General features: G+C 43.0%; 1 protein-coding gene across 1 annotated transcript in view; it reads left to right on the top strand.

The window, feature by feature from the left end:
- LOC311099071 (ephrin type-B receptor 1) overlaps nucleotides 1-23,302 on the top strand; it is a gene marked incomplete at both ends in the record, with an annotated part of 313,995 nt that overhangs the window by 251,183 nt on the left and 39,510 nt on the right. The window contains 3 exons of the mRNA XM_084139687.1: nucleotides 9,812-9,974; nucleotides 18,788-18,896; nucleotides 19,620-19,684. Coding sequence (XP_083995813.1) covers nucleotides 9,812-9,974; nucleotides 18,788-18,896; nucleotides 19,620-19,684 — 337 coding nt within the window. The remainder of the gene's footprint in view (nucleotides 1-9,811; nucleotides 9,975-18,787; nucleotides 18,897-19,619; nucleotides 19,685-23,302) is intronic.

Genomic DNA, 23,302 nt, shown 5'->3' with positions numbered 1-23,302 from the left:
TAAGGAAGCGTGCAGGTCAGATCATCGCCGACCCTGCCCACCCCAAACACCCCATAATTTCAAAGACTCTGCTCTGGCAGACGGTTTAGGTCAATCATGACCAAAACTGCCCGCCACCTGAACAGTTTCTTCCCCCATGCTGTGGCCCTCATCTACCGGCCATCGTGCTAATAGGGATTAAGTGACTTTGCATTGGGCTGATTACTGCACCTTGTCAACAATGACCTCAAATACTAATCTGCAATATGTACACCTCCCGCACAACACTGTATATGCACTGTATATATTCGCCACGGCAACATCCCTCCCTCTGCTTAGATACTGTGCCTTCAGAAAGTATTCACACCCCTTGACTTTTTCCACATTTTGTTGTGTTACAGCCTTAATTTAAAATGGATTACATTGAGATTTTGTGTTACTGATATACACACAATACCCCAAAGTAGAATTATGTTTTTAGAAATGTCTTGAGTCAAAAGGTATTCAACCCTTTTGTTTTGGCAAGCCTAAATAAGATCAGGAGTAAAAATGTGCTTAACAAGTCACATAATAAGTTGCATGGACTCACTCTGTGTGCAAAAATAGTGTTTAACATGATTTTTAAATGAATACCCCATCTCTGTACCCCACACATACAATGATCTGTAAGGTCCCTCAGTCGAGCAGTGAATGTCAAGCACAGATTCAACCACTTAGACCAGGGAGGTTTTCCAATGCTTCGCAAAGAAGGTCACCTATTGGTAGATGGGTAAAAAAAAGAAAAAACAGACATTGAATATCCCTTTGAGCATGGTACAGTTAGTCATTACACTGGATGGTGTATCAATACACACAGTCACTACAAAGATACAGGCGCCTTCCTAACTCAGTTGCCGGAGAGGAAGGAAACAGCTCAGGGATTTCACCATGAGGCCAATGGTGATTTTAAAACAGTTTCAGAGTTTAATGGCTGTGATAGGAGATAACTGAGGATGGATCAACAACATTGTAGTTACTTCACAATACTAACCTAAATGACAGAGTGAAAAGAAGGAAGCCTATACAGAATAAAAATATTCCAAAACATACATCCTGTTTGCAATAAAGTAAAACTGCAAAAAATGTGGCAAAAAAATTAATTTTTTGTCCTGAATACAATGTGTTATGTTTTGGGGCAAATCCAACACAACACATCACTGAGTACCGCTCTTCATATTTTCAAGCATGGTGGTGGTTGCATTATGTTATGGGTATGCTTGTCATCGGCATAGACTAGGGATTTTTTTTAGGATAAAAAGAAACTGATTAAAGCTAAGCACATGCAAAATCCTAGAGTAAAACTTGGTTCAGTCTTCTTTCCTACAGACACTGGGAGACAAATTCACCTTTCAGCAGCACAATTACCTAAAACACAAGGCCAAATATACATTGGAGTTGCTTACCAAGTCGACATTTAATGTTCTTGAGTGGCCTAGTTACCTAGTTTTGACTTAAATCGGCTTGAAAATCTATGGCAAGACTTGAAAATTGCTGTCTAGCAATGATCAACAACCAACTTGACAGAGCTTGAAGAATTGTTTTAAGAATAATGTGCAAAACGTACAATCCAGGTGTGCAAAGCTCTTAGTGACTTACCCAGAAAGACTCACAGCTGTAATCGCTGCCAAAGATGATTCTAACATGCATTGTCTCAGGGGGTTGAATAGTTATCTAATCAAGATATATTTGTGTTTTATTTTCCATTAATAAATACAAAAATGTTATACATTTCTTCCACTTTGACATTACAGAGTATTTTGTGTAGATCATTGAAAAAAATGACAATAAAATCAATTTGAATCCCACTTTGTAACACAACAAAATGTGGAAAATGTCAAGGGGTGTGAATACTGTCTGAAGGCACTGTAGATATATCCCCTCTGTAAAATGCATATTCCCACTGTAATCAGCCTATACTCTTATATTTTATGGTTAACGGTAGCTAACGTACTTTTGTACATCACGCTGTTCCGTACATTTGACCTTATTTTAGCACCCCAAAAACATAATACTTCGAGGTCAACTGTAATATGAATACCATTGTAAAGCACAATTTCTCTCCTTTCCAGCAAAATCAATGACGAGACCTTCATGCTGCCCGTCTCAGCATGATTGAAGCAATGGAGCTCCGCCGGGTCTTTTTCAAAATGGCAGGTGGGGAAGCAAAAGCTACTGCGTCATAGTGTGGGGAACCGGCTTTTTTCACCCGATTTGTCTAACTTATCACCTCTAAAATGTGAATAAAACACTAAAAGAGCTTATATAATGTCTCATTACATACCTGTTTGAAGGTTTGTGTCGAATTTGAATAGAGTTTTTAGGGTGCCGCTAAATGTATCTTCACAATTAAACTGTGGGTGTCACGATTTTTGAGAGTTATGATGGCTCGCAGTGATTGCACGAGAAATTAACAATTGATTGAATTAACTATTGATGGGTAATTAACTTTACACTCACCATTACACTCACCATTGATCATTTCTTGTTTTAAATCTGCGAGAGAAGCGCTACACCTGGTGGAAAGAGGCTGTACGGCACAGAATGAGTTGAATAATGCGTGCCGTACGTTTGTTTGTATATTGTGTATTGCTGGCAGGGGGGATCCTAGGAGACTCTGTTTGACTGACAGCAGGAATGGGCCAATCCTAACCGCAGGTGGTCAATGCTCAACCAACCATGGCCTTGCTTATGAATATGAGAGTGATGTCCCAATACTCTAATGTGGTTGCCTGGCTTCCCTTTACATGAGTTGTCTATTTTTGGACATTTATCAAATTAGTGCAATATCACTTTTACACTGTGTGATTATACAATAGGTAATGCAGACAATCTGTGGCTAATTCTAGGAATGTATGTGACTATTCACCTTCATGGTACATTACCAATAAACATATAAATACCACAAATCTAATTATCCAATGATATAACTCATAGTTAATGCTAATATCCTGTTTCCGTCTCTTTTCTCTTATGAGATTAAATGTAGGAGTAGCATTTTCCTATTAGGGCACAAGCTAACATTCGTCTTCATCACAGGAGTGAGTGTCCAATAAAGCCTAATGTGATTGGAGAGATCATTATGTGTGGGCCGAATTTCATTGCAGTGTTTACCTCATCTGGCCAATGATGGAGCTTCCTCCGTGATCTAATTACACTGATCTGATTGGGTAACGATGTCGGTGTGGGCCGCATACGGGCCTCTGCCTCTATTCTGCTATCTTCTCCTTTTTTATCCTCCTCTTTCCTCTTTCTATCTTTATTATTTTTGTTTCTTATTAACAGTTGATATGCATATGTTTATAGATTTTGCTCCGTGATGAGCAGTGTTGTAGTACTCGAGACCGGTCGCATATTGAGTGTCTCGTTCTCGGTGTCCGATACATTAGTACTCGGTCTTGACTCCGTCTCAGATAGTGAGGGCTCATAATTTCTTCCCGAGACCAGCGGAGACATTTTTTAATAATTATCGGCTTCCATTCAATCAGCGCATAAAACCGCTTCGCCAGGCCAAATATATACACTCCGTTGTTGAAACATTCATATCTTAACAGCCTTTATATCGATTATAGACATGTTTGCGCAGTGGCGAACCTATAGGCCTTCAGTGTGTGACATGTTTGTGATTCTGAAAGGACAGCAACCGTAATACCAGCGCACTCATGTAGGAGAGTGCACTTTTTGTAAAACACAAAGGGCCAGTGGTGTAGTGGAGGGTATACGCAGGTATAAACCGTATACCAACTTTTTTTAACAGTGGTCATTGCGTATACTGACTTCTTAATCCCTAGTGATGCTTATCAAAGTAGTGTAGTGGAGGTATACGACGTATCAATTATGTAGTACAATAGAGAAATCATGCACAAAGTAGCCTACACAATCACAAAGCACGTGAAATATATTCACATGCGCACCACACACATAGCCTAGTTTAATTGGAATATCATCTGCAGGCATCTAGAGTGTGCAACTCTCAACTGGTTTTGGCATGGAGCAGCTCACAGAATTATGACATCAGTAAATGCTAACTAAGTCAACAATGGGTATGCAAACCAGGTATTGAAAAAGTTTAGTCTGAAGTGTTGGTTAGTAGGCTATTTGTGATGTGAGATTGTTATCATGCCCTGTTTGCATCAAGGGTGTAGACATGGATGGGCCTGGGTGGACAAAATGTGAGTATACCCACTTCTCCAGGTACCACTACACCACTGCAAAGGGCCGATGGAAAGACAGCAGTCACACACAGCATGATGTTAAAGGATAAGCAGTCCATAAACTCGGACATAATAAGCCAGTACAGTGCCTTGCAAAAGAATTCATCCCCCTTGGCGTTTTTCCTATTTGGTTGCATTACAACCTGTAATTTAAATGGATTTTTATTTGAATTTCATGTAATGGACATACACAAAATAGTCAAAATTGGTGAAGTGAAATGAAAAAAAGAACTGTATTCACCCCCTTTGCTATGAAGCCCCTAAATAAGATCTGGTGCAACCAATTACCTTCAGAAGTCACATAATTAGTTAAATAAAGTCCACCTGTGTACAATCTAAGTGTCACATGATCTGTCACATGATCTCAGTATTTATACACCTGTTCTGAAAAAAAGTCTGCAACACCACTAAGCAAGGGACAACACCAAGCAAGCGGCACCATGAAGACCAAGGAGCTCTCCAAACAGGTCAGGGACAAAGTTGTGGAGAAGCACAGATCAGGGTTGGGTTATAAAAAAATATCTGAAACTTTGAACATCCCACGGAACACCATTAAATCCATTATTAAAAAATTGAAAGAATATGGCACCACAACAAACCTGCCAAGAGAGGGCCGCCCACCAAAACTCACGGACCAGGCAAGGAGGGCATTAACCAGAGAGGCAACAAAGAGACCAAAGATAACCCTGAAGGAGCTGCAAAGCTCCACAGCAGAGATTGGAGTATCTGTTCATAGGACCACTTTAAGCCGTACACTCCACAGAGCTGGGCTTTACGGAAGAGTGGCCAGAAAAAAGCCATTGCTTAAAGAAGAAAATAAGCAAACACGTTTGGTGTTCGCCAAAAGGCATGTGGGAGACTCCCCAAACATATGGAAGAAGGTACTCTGGTCAGATGAGACTAAAATTGAGCTTTTTGGCCATCAAGGAAAACGCTATGTCTGGCGCAAACCCAACACCTCTCATCAACACCGAGAACACCATCCCCACAATAAAGCATGGTGGTGGCAGCAACATGCTGTGGGGATGTTTTTCATCGACAGGGACTGGGAAACTGGTCAGAATTGAAGGAATGATGGATGGCGCTAAATACAGGGAAATTCTTGAGGGAAACCTGTTTCAGTCTTCCAGAGATTTGAGACTGGGACGGAGGTTCACCTTCCAGCAGGACAATGACCCTAAGCATACTGCCAAATCAACACTCGAGTGGTTTAAAGGGAAACATTTAAATGTCTTGGAATGGCCTAGTCAAAGCCCAGAACTCAATCCAATTGAGAATCTGTGGTAACTAGAAGGAGCTGGAACAGTTTTGCCTTGAAGACTGGGCAAAAATCCCAGTGGCTAGATGTGCCAAGCTTATAGAGACATACCCAAGAGACTTGAAGCTGTAATTGCTGCAAAAGGTGGCTCTACAAAGTATTGACTTTGGGGGGGGTAAATAGTATTTCTTGTTTGTTTCACAATAAAACATATTTTGCATATTCAAAGTGGTAGGCATGTTGTGTAAATCAAATGATACAAACCCTCAAAAAATCAATTTTAATTCCAGGTTGTAAGGCAACAAAATAGGAAAAATGCCAAGGGGGGTGAATACTTTCGCAAGCCACTGTAGCTAGCTAGATTTATCACCAGCAACGAAGAAATCCTGATTGGATCTTTTTTTCTCTTTAGTGTTAACCCTTTCCTTTCCAACAAAAACTGAAGAGATTAAATCAGAACATCATTGAAAATAATAATATAATTATTATTATTATAATAATTATAATTTGTATTATTATTATTATTATTATTATTATTATTATTATTATTATTTTATAAATCCTTAGCCCTTCTCTGAAGGCATAGAAGGCCCATTGTTCCCCACTGTGTTTGGTTTAGTAGTAATTTGTAGAGTGGCTCTATTTTCCCTCAGCATGCATTTTTTCCCTATTCTGAACGTCTAAAGAATGCATACATTGTTCTGAAATATGAACACAGAAATACTGGACATTTTGAACTCTTATTATGGTGGTGATTTGATAAAATTACAATCATGGTCTTGAATTGTACTCACATATTTCCGGTCTTGGTCTTGACTCGGTCTCGCTTTAGGTGGCCTCGAACACAACACTGATGATGAGGTATAGTAAGTAGTCTCTTCAGTACTTGCATACCTGAGAAACTGCAGTCAATCTGATGGTATATGGATGTGTGGCTCTATTTATATAACCTCTCTCTCACCCTCTCTCTCTCACCCTCTCTCTCTCTCTCGCTCTCTCTCTCTCTCTCTCACCCTCTCTCTCAACTTCCCTCCCTCCCTCCCTCCCCTCTCTTTCTTAGCTATATCGGCAGCCTGCAGTGGTGGCTGTAGTGTAGTGTATTGTAGGTGTGCAGCCTTATTTTCTGGCTGTTATATTCACTCTGTGTGTGGGGTGGTGACGGGACTAGCTAATTACAGTTACCCCCTCCTATCCCCATAGCAGATACTGCTCCAGAACTTCAGGACTTCAGGACCAAAGTCTTCTAGCACTAGCAGGCTGGGCCAGGTTGGTTAATTTAAGGTGGTGGAGACTGGGCCTACACACCTGCACAGATATGACACACACAAATACAACTCACAGACACGCCAGTACACAGATATGACACACACACACACACATGCACGCAGACTGTTAGACTTTCAGGGCACTATTTTCGGCTGCCGTTAAGCCAGCGCAATTGTCAAACGCATGCTCCTTTGCAAATTTGACCTGTTAAAGTCAGTGCTCTTTTATTTCCAAACCCTAGCTCCAGGATTGGTAATTTACCTGTCTTATATGAGCTCACTTGTGCTTAGGTGGGATGGGTGGCAATATCTGAGGTGTGTCCTTAAAAACGTTTAGTATGCGCTGGTGGGGGTATTTAAGACCAACCGAAAGCTGGTCTTAGCGTAGGTTATAGCATGGATTTTGACAACGGAAGCGCAGCCTTTCCAGCCGTGATGCACAGTGCCCATATGCACATGGAACAAGAGAGATGTGCTTTTAGTGCCCGTAAACCTCGTATTTAAAAACAATAAAAAACTAATATTTTTTTCCTGTTTTGTTTGATTAAAAACCAAGCATAGCCTCCCCTCCTTTCAATGAAGGCTGTTTTTTTGTCATGCCCAATGCGTTCGCCAAGTAGTCAAGACTATGGATAAAGGGTTTGGCTCGTGAGACCACTTTGAAATAAATGTTAATCACCAAAGCTTTATTAAAATAGTGAGCGGACATCCAGCTCCTGTTATTATTTTGGATGTGCATAAAAAACCCTCCATGTAGGCTATATGCCCATCATGGAACGAGAGATTCGATAACCCGGTGACACTCGAATTTAGAAACATTGAAGTTATTTTCCTGTAACAATTGCTTGTTTTCCGTTTTGTTTTATTAAAAAAGAAACCCTTATAGTAGGCTACCCTTACCCTACTATAACGGAAGCTGTTTCAATGTGTCTGGTGTCTTTCTCATCCTGGCCATGCATTAGCCATGTAGCCTATCCATAAAAGGCTTCTAAATGGTCTACTCGTGAGGCTTTTGCCAACATGCTTTTGCATTATTCAGAATTCACATAGGCCAACCTGCAGTGTATACTCCATTCGACTTGTATCCATCCCCATGCATTTCCAAAGAGTGCCTCTTGTCCGGTTACCAAAGACGTGCTCTTCTAAACATAGGCTATTCACATTTTTCACTCCTATAACACCATATCAACAGTATGCCTAGGCTATATCTTGCTTATTGAGAATGTGCCTCATACATACAATATAATTAACGGGAGCCTAGTATTTTTTATTTGAGGAGAAGTGCGATCCGTAAAGACCTATACTAGTTGAAGCCAATTACGATGTTGACTGTCAACACTCCAAACATATTGAGCAAACACTTTTTTTTTTACTGTTGCTATCACTCGTTACTATAGCCTATGCTATTTAATAAACTGTAGTATCAATCCACGATGGACTAGGATGAGAATATTCCTTGCCCCCAGCCGGATTGTAGTTGATGACAATGCAAAGACCATCAATAAACTACAGAATTTGAGACAAACCCATGCAGTATTAAGCCATGGAATGCCTTGATTGGCCAGTGAGTGGCCAAGCCCTCGTCACACCTACAACTTGTTTATTCATCAAAACCCAGCCCTTTCACGCCACCGCCAGCTATTGTGCTCATAATAACGGCTGTGAAAATAGCAAAACAAAATCTGACACACCCCCAGACCTATAGCACTAGCGTCAGCGCTTAGATTTACCATTGTGTTAGGTTAGTTAAAATATAGCCCTCCGGGTCTAAAAAGTCTTATTGGATTAATTTATACACTTTCGTTGATCCATTTAATCCTAACTTTGACCATACCATATTCTTTTTTAATCCTTTGAACTCCCACTCTTACACAAACAAAACAAAACAGAACAAGAAAATGTCACATGAAACAATTCTCTACAAAAAGGAACTTGTAAGCGTTGCTTTGTTCCATTAAGTGACAACAAACCCATTCTGTGGGTGGAATTAATCCTCTGACATAATTAGCAGTGCGCCACTTCAGACACCACAGAACGAGAGAGACAATGTTCATCACTTCCTTTACTAATTAAAGTCTCTCTCTCTTCTAAACACTTCTGAGGCCAGCAGTAAATATAGCAGGAACAATTTTACAATGTGACTCACAGACTAATGGGCCTAATGGGCAGTGTGTGTGTGTGTGTGTGTGTGCGTGTGCGCACCAAAGCACTCCCTCTAACAATACATACTGTCATTCAACCTCGGCACTAAAGTTTCCATCTGTGGTGGTAACAGTTATGTAAGCCTGTCAAGGGCGACATAATAACAAACTAACCAGTCTCTCATAGAAAGAGAACAACAACAGCTAGAGAACACTTTAGTGCTATGATGTTGAATAGGCTTGTTACAGCATCAAAATGGCATATGACTCATCTGAACTTTAGGTTTCTATGGACAAGGAAAGTGTAGGCACATATGCCCCATCTGTCAACTTTTCTGCTTTTTGTTGCTCTTATTAACCATGTCTAAGTAATGGTTTCTCGAATTTCAATTCTCTTTCCTTTCTGTGCTAAATAAACATAAAAGAAATGCTGGTGTTACCTCTGTTGTGGCAAAGGCAGCCAATGTTGCTCACTGTTGGTTGCTGACTACTGCCGCAGCATAGGGGAGACACACATGACAGTGAGGAATCTGCCAAAGGGTTTCGGACATATTATGATACCTACCTCCTTGATGATACAATGGTTTCCTTAAAGGTTCATCTTGGTACATATGTACTGTATCAAGCTTCTCAGAGTAGGAGTGCTGATCTAGGATCAGGTACTTCCTGTCCATGTGATCTTATTAATTGGGATCTAAAAGGCAACACTGATCCTAAATCAGCACTCCTACTCTGAAGTTTGATACAGTATATACGGTCCAGATTTCATGGTTAATGAAACCATCGCTTGAGACATACGGCCCCTGGTCTCTTCCTCTCTGTCTCTTCCCCATTGTGTCAAGTCCTGGATTAAACACATGATCTTCTCTATCTCTCTGCAACATTAACCAGGTATCCCCTTCTCCTCTGTTCCTCCAGGACCATTCAGAGATCAACTCCACCATGTTGCGCAGTGAGATCAACACAGCCAGGGTGGAGGGCCTTCGGGCGGGCACAGTCTACGTCGTGCAGGTGCGGGCCAGGACCGTGGCTGGCTTTGGCAAATACAGTGGCAAGATGTGCTTCCAAACCCTCACAGATGGTAAGGATCAACGGGAGGAGGGGAGGCGAGGGAAGTTTGTGAGGGGTGGTGGTGGGGAGCTGTGTGTGTTTGTTTGTGTGTGTGTTTGTGTGCGTGTGTGTGTGTTTGTGAGAGAGAGTTTGTTTGAGAGAGAGAGAAACTGTAAGAGAGAAAGAGAGAGACAGAATAGGAGTGGATATAGAGTAGAGAGGAAGAAGGATTGTGAATTTGATTTGGGATCATATGATTGTGGATCACTGTGTGACAATATGTTTATTGATGTTTTTCGAATATTGTATTTCTAAATCCACTGTCTTAACCATCATGTATGAGATTGTTAAGAATGATATATTGGAGTTAAGAATGGTGGTTTTGAGCATTTGTCTTTTCTTGTGTGTAACTGACTGTGCTTGATCCAAACTGCTTAGCTAATTGGTTCTTCATTGAGCCCGTCTGTTGCTGAGGAGCTATCCCAGAATGCTTAGCTGTGATTAGTGGCTAATGTGATTAATTATTTGCCACCGGGGGTTGGATTTTTCAGGGGGGCGCAACACCTGCTACACTGGCACGCGGTGGGCGGTGGGGGGGATGTGCGTGCATGTGACAGTATGAGAGCATGTGTCCAGATGTTTGTGCGTGGGTGTACGCCACATTTCCTGTCTTCTTTCTTACGCAATATGCTGCAAGATGATTTACAAAACTCTACATGCTCCGGGTAGAAGATACCCTTTTAGGCACAGGTCTAGAAGCAGCTTACCCTCTCAGAATCCTAACCCTAACCACTGGGTGGTTCAGAAGTTTACATACACTAAGTTGACTGTGCCATTAAACAGCTTGGAAAATTCCAGAAAATGATGTCATGGCTTTAGAAGCTTCTGATAAGCTAATTGACATCATATGAGTCAATTGGAGGTGTACCTGTGGATGTACCTTCAAACTCAGTTCCTCTTTGCTTGACATCATGGGAAAATCAAAAGAAATCAGCCAAAATTAAAGACCTCCACAAGTCTGGTTCATCCTTGGGAGCAATTTCCAAATGCCTGAAGGTACCACGTTCATCTGTACAAACAATAGTACGCAAGTATAAACACCATTGGACCACGCAGCCGTCATACCGCTCAGGAAGGAGACGCGTTCTATCTCCTAGAGATGAACGTACTTTGGTGCGAAAAGTGCAAATCACTCACAGAACAACAGCAAAGGACCTTGTGAAGATGCTGGAGGAAACAGGTACAAAAGTATCTATATCCACAGTAAAACTAGTCCTATATCGACATAACCTGAAAGGCCGCTCAGCAAGGAAGAAGCCACTGCTCCAAAACCGCCATAAAAAAAGACAGACTACGGTTTGCAACTGCACATGGGGACAAAGATCTTACTTTTTGGAGAAATGTCCTCTGGTCTGATGAAACAAAAATAGAACTGTTTGGCCATAATGACCATCGTTATGTTTGGAGGAAAAAGGGGGTTGATTGCAAGCCGAAGAACACCATCCCAACCGTGACGCACGGGGGTGGCAGCATCATGCTGTGGGGGTGCTTTGCTGCAGGAGGGACTGGTGCACTTCACAAAATAGATGGCATCATGAGGAAGGAACATTATGTGGATATATTGAAGCAACATCTCAAGACATAAGTCAGGAAGTTAAAGCTTGGTCACAAATGGGTCTTCCAAATGGACAATGACCCCAAGCATACTTCCAAAGTTGTGGCAAAATGGCTTAAGGACAACAAAGTCAAGGTATTGGAGTGGCCATCACAAAGCCCTGACCTCAATTTGTGGGCAGAACTGAAAAAGTGTGTGCGAACAAGGAGGCCTACAAACCTGACTCAGTTACACCAGCTCTGTCAGGAGGAATGGGCCAAAATTCACCCAACTTATTGTGGGAAGCTTGTGGAAGGCTACCCGAAATGTTTGACCCAAGTTAAACAATTTAAAGGCAATGCTACCAAATACTAATTGAGTGTATGTAAACTTCTGTCCCACTGGGAATGTGATGAAAGAAATAAAAGCTGAAATAAATAATTCTCTCTACTATTATTCTGACATTTCACATTCTTAAAATAAAGTGGTGATCCTAACTGACCTAAGACAGGGAATTCTTACTAGGATTAAATGTCAGGAATTGTGAAAAACTGAGTTTAAATGTATTTGGCTAAGGTGTACGTAAACTTCCGACTTCAACTGTATCTATGATCCACATCAAAGGGCAAATCTCCACTTGACATCACAAATACCCCACCTCCCCCTATTCCTCCGTCCTTTCCTCCCTCTTTCCCTTCTTCCCTCTCTCCTTCCATCCCTCCACACAGTCCTCCCTCCCTGTCAGATAGTCCAGAGGTGGATAGGTGCAGGTGTTGTTGTAATCTGTTGGAGCAGATTTAGTAGTCTTGACACAAACCCTAGTACACTACATGACCAAAAGTTTGTGGACACCTGCTCGTCGAACATCTCATTCCAAAGTCATGGGCATTAATATGGAGTTGGTCCACCCTTTGCTGCTATAACAGCCTCCACTATTCTGGGAAGGCTTTCCACTAGATGTTGGAACATTGCTGCGGGACTTGCTTCCATTCAGCCACAAGAGCATTAGTGAGGTTGGGCACTGATGTTGGGCGATTAGGCCTGGCTCGCGATCGGCGTTCCAATTAATCCCAAAGGTGTTCAATTGGGTTGAGGTCAGGGCTCTGTGCAGGAGAGTCAAGTTCTTCCACACCAATCTCAACAAACCATTTTATTTGTATTTTATAAAAAAAGAAAAAAAAGAATTGATATTTCGTGATATACAATTGATAGTTACAGTCTTGTCCCATCGCTGGAACTCCTGTATGGACTCGGGAGAGGCGAAAGTCGAGAGCCATGCGTCCTCCAAAATACGACCCACCAAGCCGCACTGCTTCTTGACACACTGCTCGCTTAACCCGGAAACCAGCCACACCAATGTGTCGGAGGAAACACTGTACAGCTGGCGACCTGAAGTCAGCGTTCATGCGCATGGCCACCACAAGGAGTCGCTAGAGCGCGATGGGACAAGGACATCCCAGCCGGCCAAAACCTCCCCTAACCCGGACGACGCTGGGCCAATTGAGCGCCATCTCATGGGTCTCCCGGTCGCGGCAATGCCTTAGACCGCTGCGCCACTCAGGAGGCCCAACAAACAATTTCTGTATGGACCTCGCTTTGTGCACAGGGGCATTGTCATGCTAAAACAGGAAAGTTGGAAGCACAGAATCGTATAGAATGTCATTGTATGCTCTTGCGTTAAGATTTCCCTTCACTGGAACTAAGGGACCTAGCCCGAACAATGAAAAACAGCCCCAGACTATTATTCCCCATCCAACAAAGTTTACAGTTGGCATTATGCATTCGGGCAGGTAGCGTTCTCCTGGCGTCCGCCAAACCCAGATTTGTCAGTCGGATTGCCAGATGGTAAAGCGTGATTCATCACTCCAGAGAGCGCATTTCCACTGCTCCAGTCCAATGGCGGCGAGCTTTACACAACTCCAGCCGACGCTTGGCATAGAGCATGGTGATCTTAGGTTTGTGTGCGGCTGCTCAGCCATGGAAACCCATTGAAGCTCTCGACGAACAGTTCTTGTGCTGACGTTGCTTCCATAGGCAGTTTGAACTCGGTAGTGAGTGTTGCAACGAGGACAGAATATTTTTACGCGCTACGTGCTTCAGCACTCGGCGGTCCCGTTCTGTGAGCTTGTGTGACCTACCACTTCGCGACTGAGCCGTTGTTGCTCCTAGACTTTTCCACTTCACAATAACAGCACTTACAGTTGACCGGGGCAGATCTAGCAGGGCAGAAATTTGACGAACTGACTTGCTGGAAAGGTGGCATCCTATGACGGTGCCGCGTTGAAAGTCACTGAGCTCTTCAGCAAGGCCATTCTACTGCCAATGTTTGTCTATGGTGATCGCATGGCTGTGTGCTCGATTTTATACACCTGTCAGCAACGGGTGTGGCTGAAGTAGCCAAATCCACTAATTTGAAGGGGTGTCCACATACTTTTATATATATATAGTGTACCAGCCAGGTCGCTCAAGATCCAAGGCGAAATTCGACATCTTTCCAGGTACCCAGGACCTCGGTAGAATGCTTAAAAAACGGCAACTAGGGCCAACCGTGAGGGCTATTACCATCAAGTAGGCTTGCGGTTTGCTAGGGCGTTGTGGGCGGGGATGGCGGATGGGCGTAAGCCACAAGCTCCGGCTCCGAGGGTCACGTGTTCAATCCTAGTACTTTTTATTTTTTTGTTTTAACCCTATCCCAAACCTTAACCCCACCATTCGGAATGAATGCCTAAATTTAACCTTTGATGTTTGACGTTTAAAGACAAACGTCAGATTCTGAAGTGAGACTGTGAGAGCTTGTTGATAAGACACCTGTCAGACTGGTAGACTAAGTTCCTCACCCTCTACAGTGTCTTCATCCCCTGTCCTCCCCATGTCCCCCTCCTCTCACCTGCACTACCCGTGTCACCCCACCCTCCACTTGTCTCACCCCACCCTCCACTTGTCTCATCACCTTCTTCACTGTCTATCCACCTCCTGCCCTCCTCCATCCTTCTCTCTGAGTCTTTTCTTTTTCCTCTTCTCTCCCACAACCTCTCCTCTCACAGTCAACAATTCCTCATATCTGTCTGTCATCACATTGTCACACGCCTCCCACAGTTGTCTCATTACCCCCCACCCTCACCCCACTCACTCAGTCATTTGATTGACAGGTGCAATGAGGAGGAGCTGATTGGCCTATCATAGAGACTAGTTCTCTACAGCCAGGTGATGATACCTGACTGTAGGGCAGGGCGATATATCGAATTAATTAGATTAATTTGAATGTATGTTTTTGCGTGATATTCCAAATGCCTGTATCGCAAGAATCAAGGTTTTGTTATTTTTCGTTTTTATGAGTGTTTATGTCCGCTTGTTCTCATTTTATATTTTTGGTCTCGTCTCCTTCGCTCCTTCTGTGCTGTGTTCACCTTCTCATTTACACCAGAGATCTGTATATAATAACGAGATGCACGTCTCTACCATAACAATGGGCGTCGTTGTACCAAAGACAGGAAGGCAGGCGACAAGCTTAGGTCCAAAATAAGCCCATAGAAATGCATTGGGTTTATTTTGGACAGATTTTACAAGAATGAAGCCTCTCGCTTCGCGTCTTCCTCTATGGTTTACACACACACACACACACACACACACACACACACACACACACCAAGCCCCTCCCCCTTAATCTCACGCCAACAAAGTTGAGAGATCACGGTTTCAACTCGCTATTTGCATTTGAGGTTTGGTCCAACAGAATTGGTCATATGGAGACCGAAACACATTAAGACATAATTTTACTGTAATAGAGGAGATTTAAACTTTTCTAACAATACCCTTTTTATATATCAACTACTCAAATTGCGCGCAGAGCAGACACTACTAAAACGAGAGAATCAATGAACATTGATTCTGGAAAATGAATGCTCAGTTTGTCGCGCACGGTATTGGGGTACCTCTAGCAGCATTTTAGCCAAAGACTGTTATACTAGCTGTCTAGTCTGTTTATAAATGTTCTGTAAGCGTAAAACACAATTATATAAGGAATTGGCAACTTGTTCTCATTCTGAGAAATAAGGTAGGCCACTTGATTTCAATATCTGAACAAAGAGGACAGGCTAACATCTTTTTAAAACAGTTGGAGACGGACAAAGGGGTGTGTTCATAACAATTCAACTGTTCAACCTTGTTAGCTAGCAAATAGATCCAAGTTGGCTAAACTTGAAATATAAAGATTAGCTGGCTAGTCACTAGCACGTGGGCTTGAGAGATTGTTGATGAGACCTGTGGTACAGTGGGGGAAAAAAGTATTTATTCAGCCACCAATTGTGCAAGTTCTCCCACTTAAAAAGATGAGAGAGGCCTGTAATTTTCATCATAGGTACACGTCAACTATGACAGACAAAATGAGATTTTTTTTCTCCAGAAAATCACATTGTAGGATTTTTAATGAATTTATTTGCAAATTATGGTTGAAAATAAGTATTTGGTCACCTACAAACAAGCAAGATTTATGGCTCTCACAGACCTGTAACTTCTTCTTTAAGAGGCTCCTCTGTCCTCCACTCGTTACCTGTATTAATGGCACCTGTTTGAACTTGTTATCAGTATAAAAGACACCTGTCCACAACCTCAAACAGTCACACTCCAAACTCCACTATGGCCAAGACCAAAGAGCTGTCAAAGGACACCAGAAACAAAATTGTAGACCTGCACCAGGCTGGGAAGACTGAATCTGCAATAGGTAAGCAGCTTGGTTTGAAGAAATCAACTGTGGGAGCAATTATTAGGAAATGGAAGACATACAAGACCACAGATAATCTCCCTCGATCTGGGGCTCCACGCAAGATCTCACCCCGTGGGGTCAAAATGATCACAAGACCGGTGAGCAAAAATCCCAGAACCACACGGGGGGACCTAGTGAATGACCTGCAGAGAGCTGGGACCAAAGTAACAAAGCCTACCATCAGTAACACACTACGCCGCCAGGGACTCAAATCCTGCAGTGCCAGACGTGTCCCCCTGCTTAAGCCAGTACATGTCCAGGCCCGTCTGAAGATTGCTAGAGTGCATTTGGATGATCCAGAAGAGGATTGGGAGAATGTCATATGGTCAAATGAAACCAAAATAGAACTTTTTGGTAAAAACTCAACTCGTCGTGTTTGGAGGACAAAGAATGCTGAGTTGCATCCAAAGAACACCATACCTACTGTGAAGCATGGGGGTGGAAACATCATGCTTTGGGGCTGTTTTTCTGCAAAGGGACCAGGACGACTGATCCGTGTAAAGGAAAGAATGAATGGGGCCATGTATCGTGAGATTTTGAGTGAAAACCTCCTTCCATCAGCAAGGGCATTGAAGATGAAACGTGGCTGGGTCTTTCAGCATGACAATGATCCCAAACACACCGCCCGGGCAATGAAGGAGTGGCTTCGTAAGAAGCATTTCAAGGTCCTGGAGTGGCCTAGCCAGTCTCCAGATCTCAACCCCATAGAAAATCTTTGGAGGGAGTTGAAAGTCCGTGTTGCCCAGCGACAGCCCCAAAACATCACTGCTCTAGAGGAGATCTGCATGGAGGAATGGGCCAAAATACCAGCAACAGTGTGTGAAAACCTTGTGAAGACTTACAGAAAACATTTGACCTGTGTCATTGCCAACAAAGGGTATATAACAAAGTATTGAGTAACTTTTGTTATTGACCAAATACTTGTTTTCCACCATAATTTGCAAATAAATTCATTAAAAATCCTACAATGTGATTTTCTGGATATTTTTTTCTCATTTTGTCTGTCATAGTTGACGTGTACCTATGATGAAAATTACAGGCCTCTCTCATCTTTTTAAGTGGGAGAACTTGCACAATTGGTGGCTGACTAAATACTTTTTTTCCCCACTGTATAGGCTGTTACCAAACCATGGTGAAGCTAAATGTGTTGCACTCAACATCTCAGAGCTGAGGCACCTATACTCCCCTCCGTATTTGCTTGGACAGTGAAGCTAAAATGTTTAATTTGGCTCTATAGACGGGTGGGTTGTTAAGCAACAAAACCGATGAGTACACAAAGGTGGAGCAAAATAGTCGGGGTTGACTTAGAATCAAAGGATAGTTGACAACATGTAAACTATATTTATTGAAAACATAAATATATTTGCACACTGAGCACTTGTTGTCTCTCAAATACATTGTTTGGGGTGGCAGGTAGCTTAGTGGTTAAGAGTGTTGTGCCAGTAACCGAAAGGTCGCTGGTTCTAATCCCCGAGCCGACTAGGTGAAAAATCTGTTGATGTGCCCTTGAGCAAGGCACTTAACCCTAATTGCTCATGTAAGTCGCTCTGGAAAAGAGCGTCTGCAAAATGTAAATGTAATTGTTACAGTTGTTGGTTGGTTAGCTAGGTAGCGAATTTTAGCCATATTAGCATAGACGTGAGAAGAATCAAAACACCTCAAAACAAGACATGGTATCAAGAACAAGATACAACAAGCTGAAACAAGCCACTGACGATTCCCCACATGGCAGCTTCTTGTCATTGTTGCTAGCTATCTGACTGTCCAGAATAATAACAACACACAGACTTCTGCCTCATCGACGTGAGTGCATCGTTTTCATGACATTGTCAGCTAACTCGTCTATACTCCAGCATTTTGGATTTGAGATAAAATGTTTTATATACAGAATGACACCTTTTATTTGAGGGTATTTTCATACATATCTGTTTTACTATTTGGAAATGGAAGCACTTTATGTATCTAGTCCCCCCATTTGAAGGTTTCATAAGTATTTGGACAAATTCACTTATAGTCTAAAGTCCCATATTCCTAGCACGCAATGGCTACATCCAGCTTGTGACTCTACAAACTTATTGGATGCATTTGCAGTTTATTTTGGTTGTGTTTCGGATTAAGTTGTGCAAAATAGAAATGAATGGTAAATAATGTATTGTGTCATTAGCTTCACTGTCCAAATAAATACGGAGGGGTGTGTTTGTGTTCTCTTTCTCCTCACCTGGACTAACCATCCTGTTCTTTCTGGTCCCTCCCCTTTTCTTGTTTCTTTACATTCTCTCCATACCCCTCACACCACCTCCTCTCTCTGTCCCCTTTTCACACTCTTCTCTGCCTGTCTTTACACTATACCCCCCCCCCCCCCCCCCCCCCTCGGTTTCTCTCTCTCTCTATTTTTTACCTCTCTATCTCTTTCTACCTCTCTCTCTCCCTTTCTCCGTCTTTCTCTCTTTCTCTCTCTCTCTCTCCCCTCCCCTCTCGCTGTCTGTAGATGACTATAAGTCCGAGTTGAGAGAGCAGCTTCCTCTGATCGCAGGGTCGGCTGCAGCAGGAGTGGTGTTCATCGTCTCTCTAGTGGCCATCTCCATCGTCTGCAGCAGGTACTGTACAGTCAACATGGCCATCTTGGCAGTGTTTATGTTAGACATGTCCAACAGTTGTACCTAACACACACACACCTTACACACACACACACACACCTTACACACACAAAGACATGTCCAACAGGTCTGCCTCACCTACCACCAAACCGCATCACAGACAAAGGGTATACACAGAGACATTACAATAGGTCCACCAGGTATGTCACACACACACACACACTTAGCCAGCAGGAGGTAAAATAAGTTAAAATGAAAAAAAAGTTCCATATCTGTATTAGTATGCTTCTCTATTAATTATCAATTTTACAGTGCACCAAAGGGTTCACGCTGCATTGATCTGAGTTAACTGACTGAAGGCAATTTCATCCAGTTTGTTACAACACATCACTACCTGCCCCTTTCCTCTCTCTTTAGAAAAATGAAAGTTGAATTTAGAATTTGCAGCAGCGCCATGTGTCACTAGTAGCAAAGCGACCATCAGACACGACAACGTCTTTGATGACGGAGGGAGCAGAGGAGAGATGGAGGAAAACAGATGAAAAGCTAAAGAGATGCTATCACATCTCTAATTAAAAACCAGCTCATTCTCATCAGACTTCAATTGGGGCGGTGCAGCTACCGCTAACCCTTAGCCACTGATTCACAGATGTAATGATTACTCTTTGCTCCTCCATTTATCCTGTCTTTTCGGGAACTTTTCTATCTCTATTTCTCGTTCAGGAAACGGGTGTACACCAAGGAAGCGGTGTACAGCGATAAGTTACAGCATTACAGCACAGGAAGAGGTGAGTTCACTACTGCAGCACCATGCCGGACAAAACACGTCTGTTAATGTTCTGATATTCTGGGCAAAAACAGTCTTTCCACTTACTAAATGACATTGACTGACACTCATCTTTCAGGGTTGTAACCGTGATTGACACCACACGGGTCTATCGACCACTGTCCACATTGAGGGCAAAACAACCCCTCCATGTTCTAGCATTGATGGTAATGACACCCCTTCCTGATCCAACATAGAGGGCAAAAAGTCATCCCTTTCAAGCTCTAAGTAACATTAACTGACACGCATCTGGGCTGTTGTGTAATCTAACCATGATTGAGCCAGGGTCCTATCACGCTTTGACTGTTGATTGACACTGTAAAGTTGCCTCAGAGCAAGGCATGCATGAGAAACAGCACGCCAGGCAAAACCGAGCCTGTCGGAAGGCCGACCTAGCTGTCTAAAAGAGGGCTCACTCAAGGGAATAGAGTTTTGTCGAGACTGACACAGAAATCTTTGCTACGCGGCTCGGTTTTGTCACGGTTAAAGCAGCCGCAGCTCAGAGCTCATTAAAGAGCCAGAGAGCGGGGGATATAAAATGGCTGCTCCTTTTTCCTCCCCCAGTCAAACTCTCAGAGGAGTCAGATTTGGTTCTGTCAGAGGCTATCTTAGGGCAAGTGAATGCAATTAACATAAGTGGAGAAATAAACAAAAGATGTGAGAGAGACGCTAACAGCGGTTACAGCACTAATCATCAATTGAACAGTTTGGAGTGGAGGGGGGAAAAGCGAAAAGTGTTCCTATTCATATTGTGTTTGTTCCCTCCACTCTCTCCCGCTAACTAATACTAATACTTAGGAATAGCTTGTGTCCAATCTTTTCTCTTCCTGATTTGACTGATGTTTTTGTAATTACTGTTAATTGGAAGAAAAATAGCCACTTTGGAAGAAACAACGGCACTTTGATTATTTTTTATTGTAATCCGAAAACAGTGTTTCTGGTTTTTACCCTGGCTGTTGGGAATGGAGTCTAAAGCTGTTGATGCCTGGTGCAGTGTGTGGGAAATTAACATGCAAACCCTAAAACATTAAAGGGATAGTTTGGGGATTTGTCACGAATACAAATTAATCTATCAGGATTTGACTAAATGTGTAAAATCGCAGAACTATCCCTTTAAAGAGGTGCAGAATGACAAATAATGAACCTGAAAAACTAGAGGTCTGTAGCTGTAGTGAGTGAACCAACATGTTGTCAGTATTGACGTTATGGGGGCTACACAACATCCTCTCTCCGTGTCACCTTGACTCTTCATGCATGCACGCATGCACCCACCCACACAAACACACACACGAATACCCCCAAACACACACAAACCCTAGTTGGCAGGCTACCAGACTGGCTCTATCCCTATGCCCAGGCCTGGTGAGTGGCAGCAGGGTGTCAGTGAATGGCAATAGTATGGTAATGGGTGTCAGTGCTTAAAGACTACAAATGTTAGCACGCAGAGTCCCAGTGGATCTGGTGAATTGAGACCCAGATGGAGGGAGATTAAAGGGGGGGGGGAGAGAGAGAGGTAGAGAGGAGGAAGAAGTGGGGAGAGGAGCGACACTGTGAGTGGAGGATAGGGGAAAAGAAGGCGAGAGCAGAGAGGGAAAGAGGGAGATGTGAGGGAGTCAGAAAGAGGAAGAGAGAGGGAAATGAGGAGAGAGCAGAGAGGGAAAGAGGGAGATGTGAGGGAGTCAAAAAGAGGAAGAGAGAGGGAAATGAGGAGAGAGGTGGAAAAGGCAAGAAGGAGATGGCACACATTCAGCTTACCCTCCCTCCCTCTCTCTTTTGACATCAACTCTCGCTTGGCTGGATAGGTAAATATTCCAGTGCTGTTCATCCACACACTACTGTGTACTCAAGAGGCACAAAGTAGTTATCAACAGCCATCCATAAACATTACACACACCCACACACTTCCACAGGCTTCACACACACACATCTGCTTGCCTCCATATATGTAGGCCTACGGCACACACACACTCACACACGCATGCACGCCCACATACACCACGAGCACCTGTCACCATTTATCAGCACGCATTCACTGACATTCACAAACTCCCACGCAATACATATTTAGTACAATTTTTTTTTTTGTTGGTGTCATTTAGCAGATGCTCTTATCCAGAGCGACTTAAAGTTAGTGAGTGCATAATTTTTTTTCATACTGGCCCCCCGTGGGAATCGAACCCACAACCCTGGCGTTGCAAGCGCCATGCTCTACCAACTGAGCTACACGAAACATTCCCACATACATCCATACGCATTTATCCATATGTCACCCACATGCATACACCCACACATACACAAACACACAAACATGCACATTTTTACCTTATCCATCAACGAGTTGTCTCCGCTACTGTTGTTTGTACTCCAGCATCTGGTCTGTGCATGAATAGATAGACAGCTGACTGTATACCCACCATCTCACATAGTCACTGGGTGACAAGGGCCCAGACTCTTCTGACAGCAAAGTCTATCATTGGAAAACCAACACGGAAATGACAGATTCTTTGACGAACTGCCGTATATATTTCACTAAGAAGGTAATTGCATGCTTGATGGAGTTAGATTTCCATTTACGATCCAGGCCAGCGGCGAGTTGATCCCTTATGACGTGCAGACTGTTGTGGATTTTCTCTCTATGATTTCTGCCTTAATAAGTCGCAGTGTGTGTCTGATGAATGATTTTCTGACATCAGACGCCGGCTAATTAACTGTGTTTATGGACAGAACTGAACTTGTAATGAGGAGAACGCAAGACGGAATATGAGTTTATATGTGTTGCCTGTAGCGAGTGTACATTATGGAGCTATGAAGTAGATTAGTTTAGGTGCACTTTCTCTCTTTCTCTCACTCTCTCTATCTCCCTCTCTCCCAATGGGCCTTGTTTTATAACTGGGTAAAAATAAACCTGGAGGTTTGGATGCACTTTGGCCCGCACGCACAGATCAAGGAGCCATGTAATATTAAGGCTTGGATCTATTTTTCATCTGTCCGAGTTTAACAGGGCTTTACCAGAGAGAGAGAGGAGATAAGCGGTTTGCTAATTAACTTATACATGAAAGTGGGCTCGGGTCTGTGGAATATGGAAAAAGGCAATGAATGCAAGTTTGTGTGTGCGTGCGAGCGTGCGGTATGCGCGTGCATATGTTCGCATGTGTATACCAGTGGAGGCTGCTGAGGGGACCCCGCCTCATAATAAGGGCTGGAACGTAGCGAATGGAATGCCATCATACACATGGAAATTTGATAGCATTCCACTCATTCCACTCCAGCCATTACCACAAACCCGTCCTCCCCAATTAAGGTGCCACCAACCATCTGTGGTGTATACGTGTGTGCATACCTATTTGCTTGTGTGTCTACCAGGCCTCAGATTCCTGAGCTGTGTCTATCAGTATTACTGCCCTCATTTCAGCCACACACATGTCCAGAACGTCATTATAGAATGCAGAGCTCTAAACCCTCTCATTGATTATCTGTAATCCAATCTCTATGGAGTCCCTAATAAGCAATTTCACAGAGGCAGGGTTCAAGGTAATGAGTGTAATAACAAGACAGGGCTTCCAGCCAAGAGCTATAGGTA

Source organism: Coregonus lavaretus (genome assembly GCF_964263955.1).
Source record: "Coregonus lavaretus genome assembly, chromosome: 23".
NCBI classification, from domain to species: Eukaryota; Metazoa; Chordata; class Actinopteri; order Salmoniformes; family Salmonidae; genus Coregonus; species Coregonus lavaretus.
Note: the sequence above shows the minus strand (reverse complement) of the source record. Positions and strands in the feature narration are given on the sequence as shown.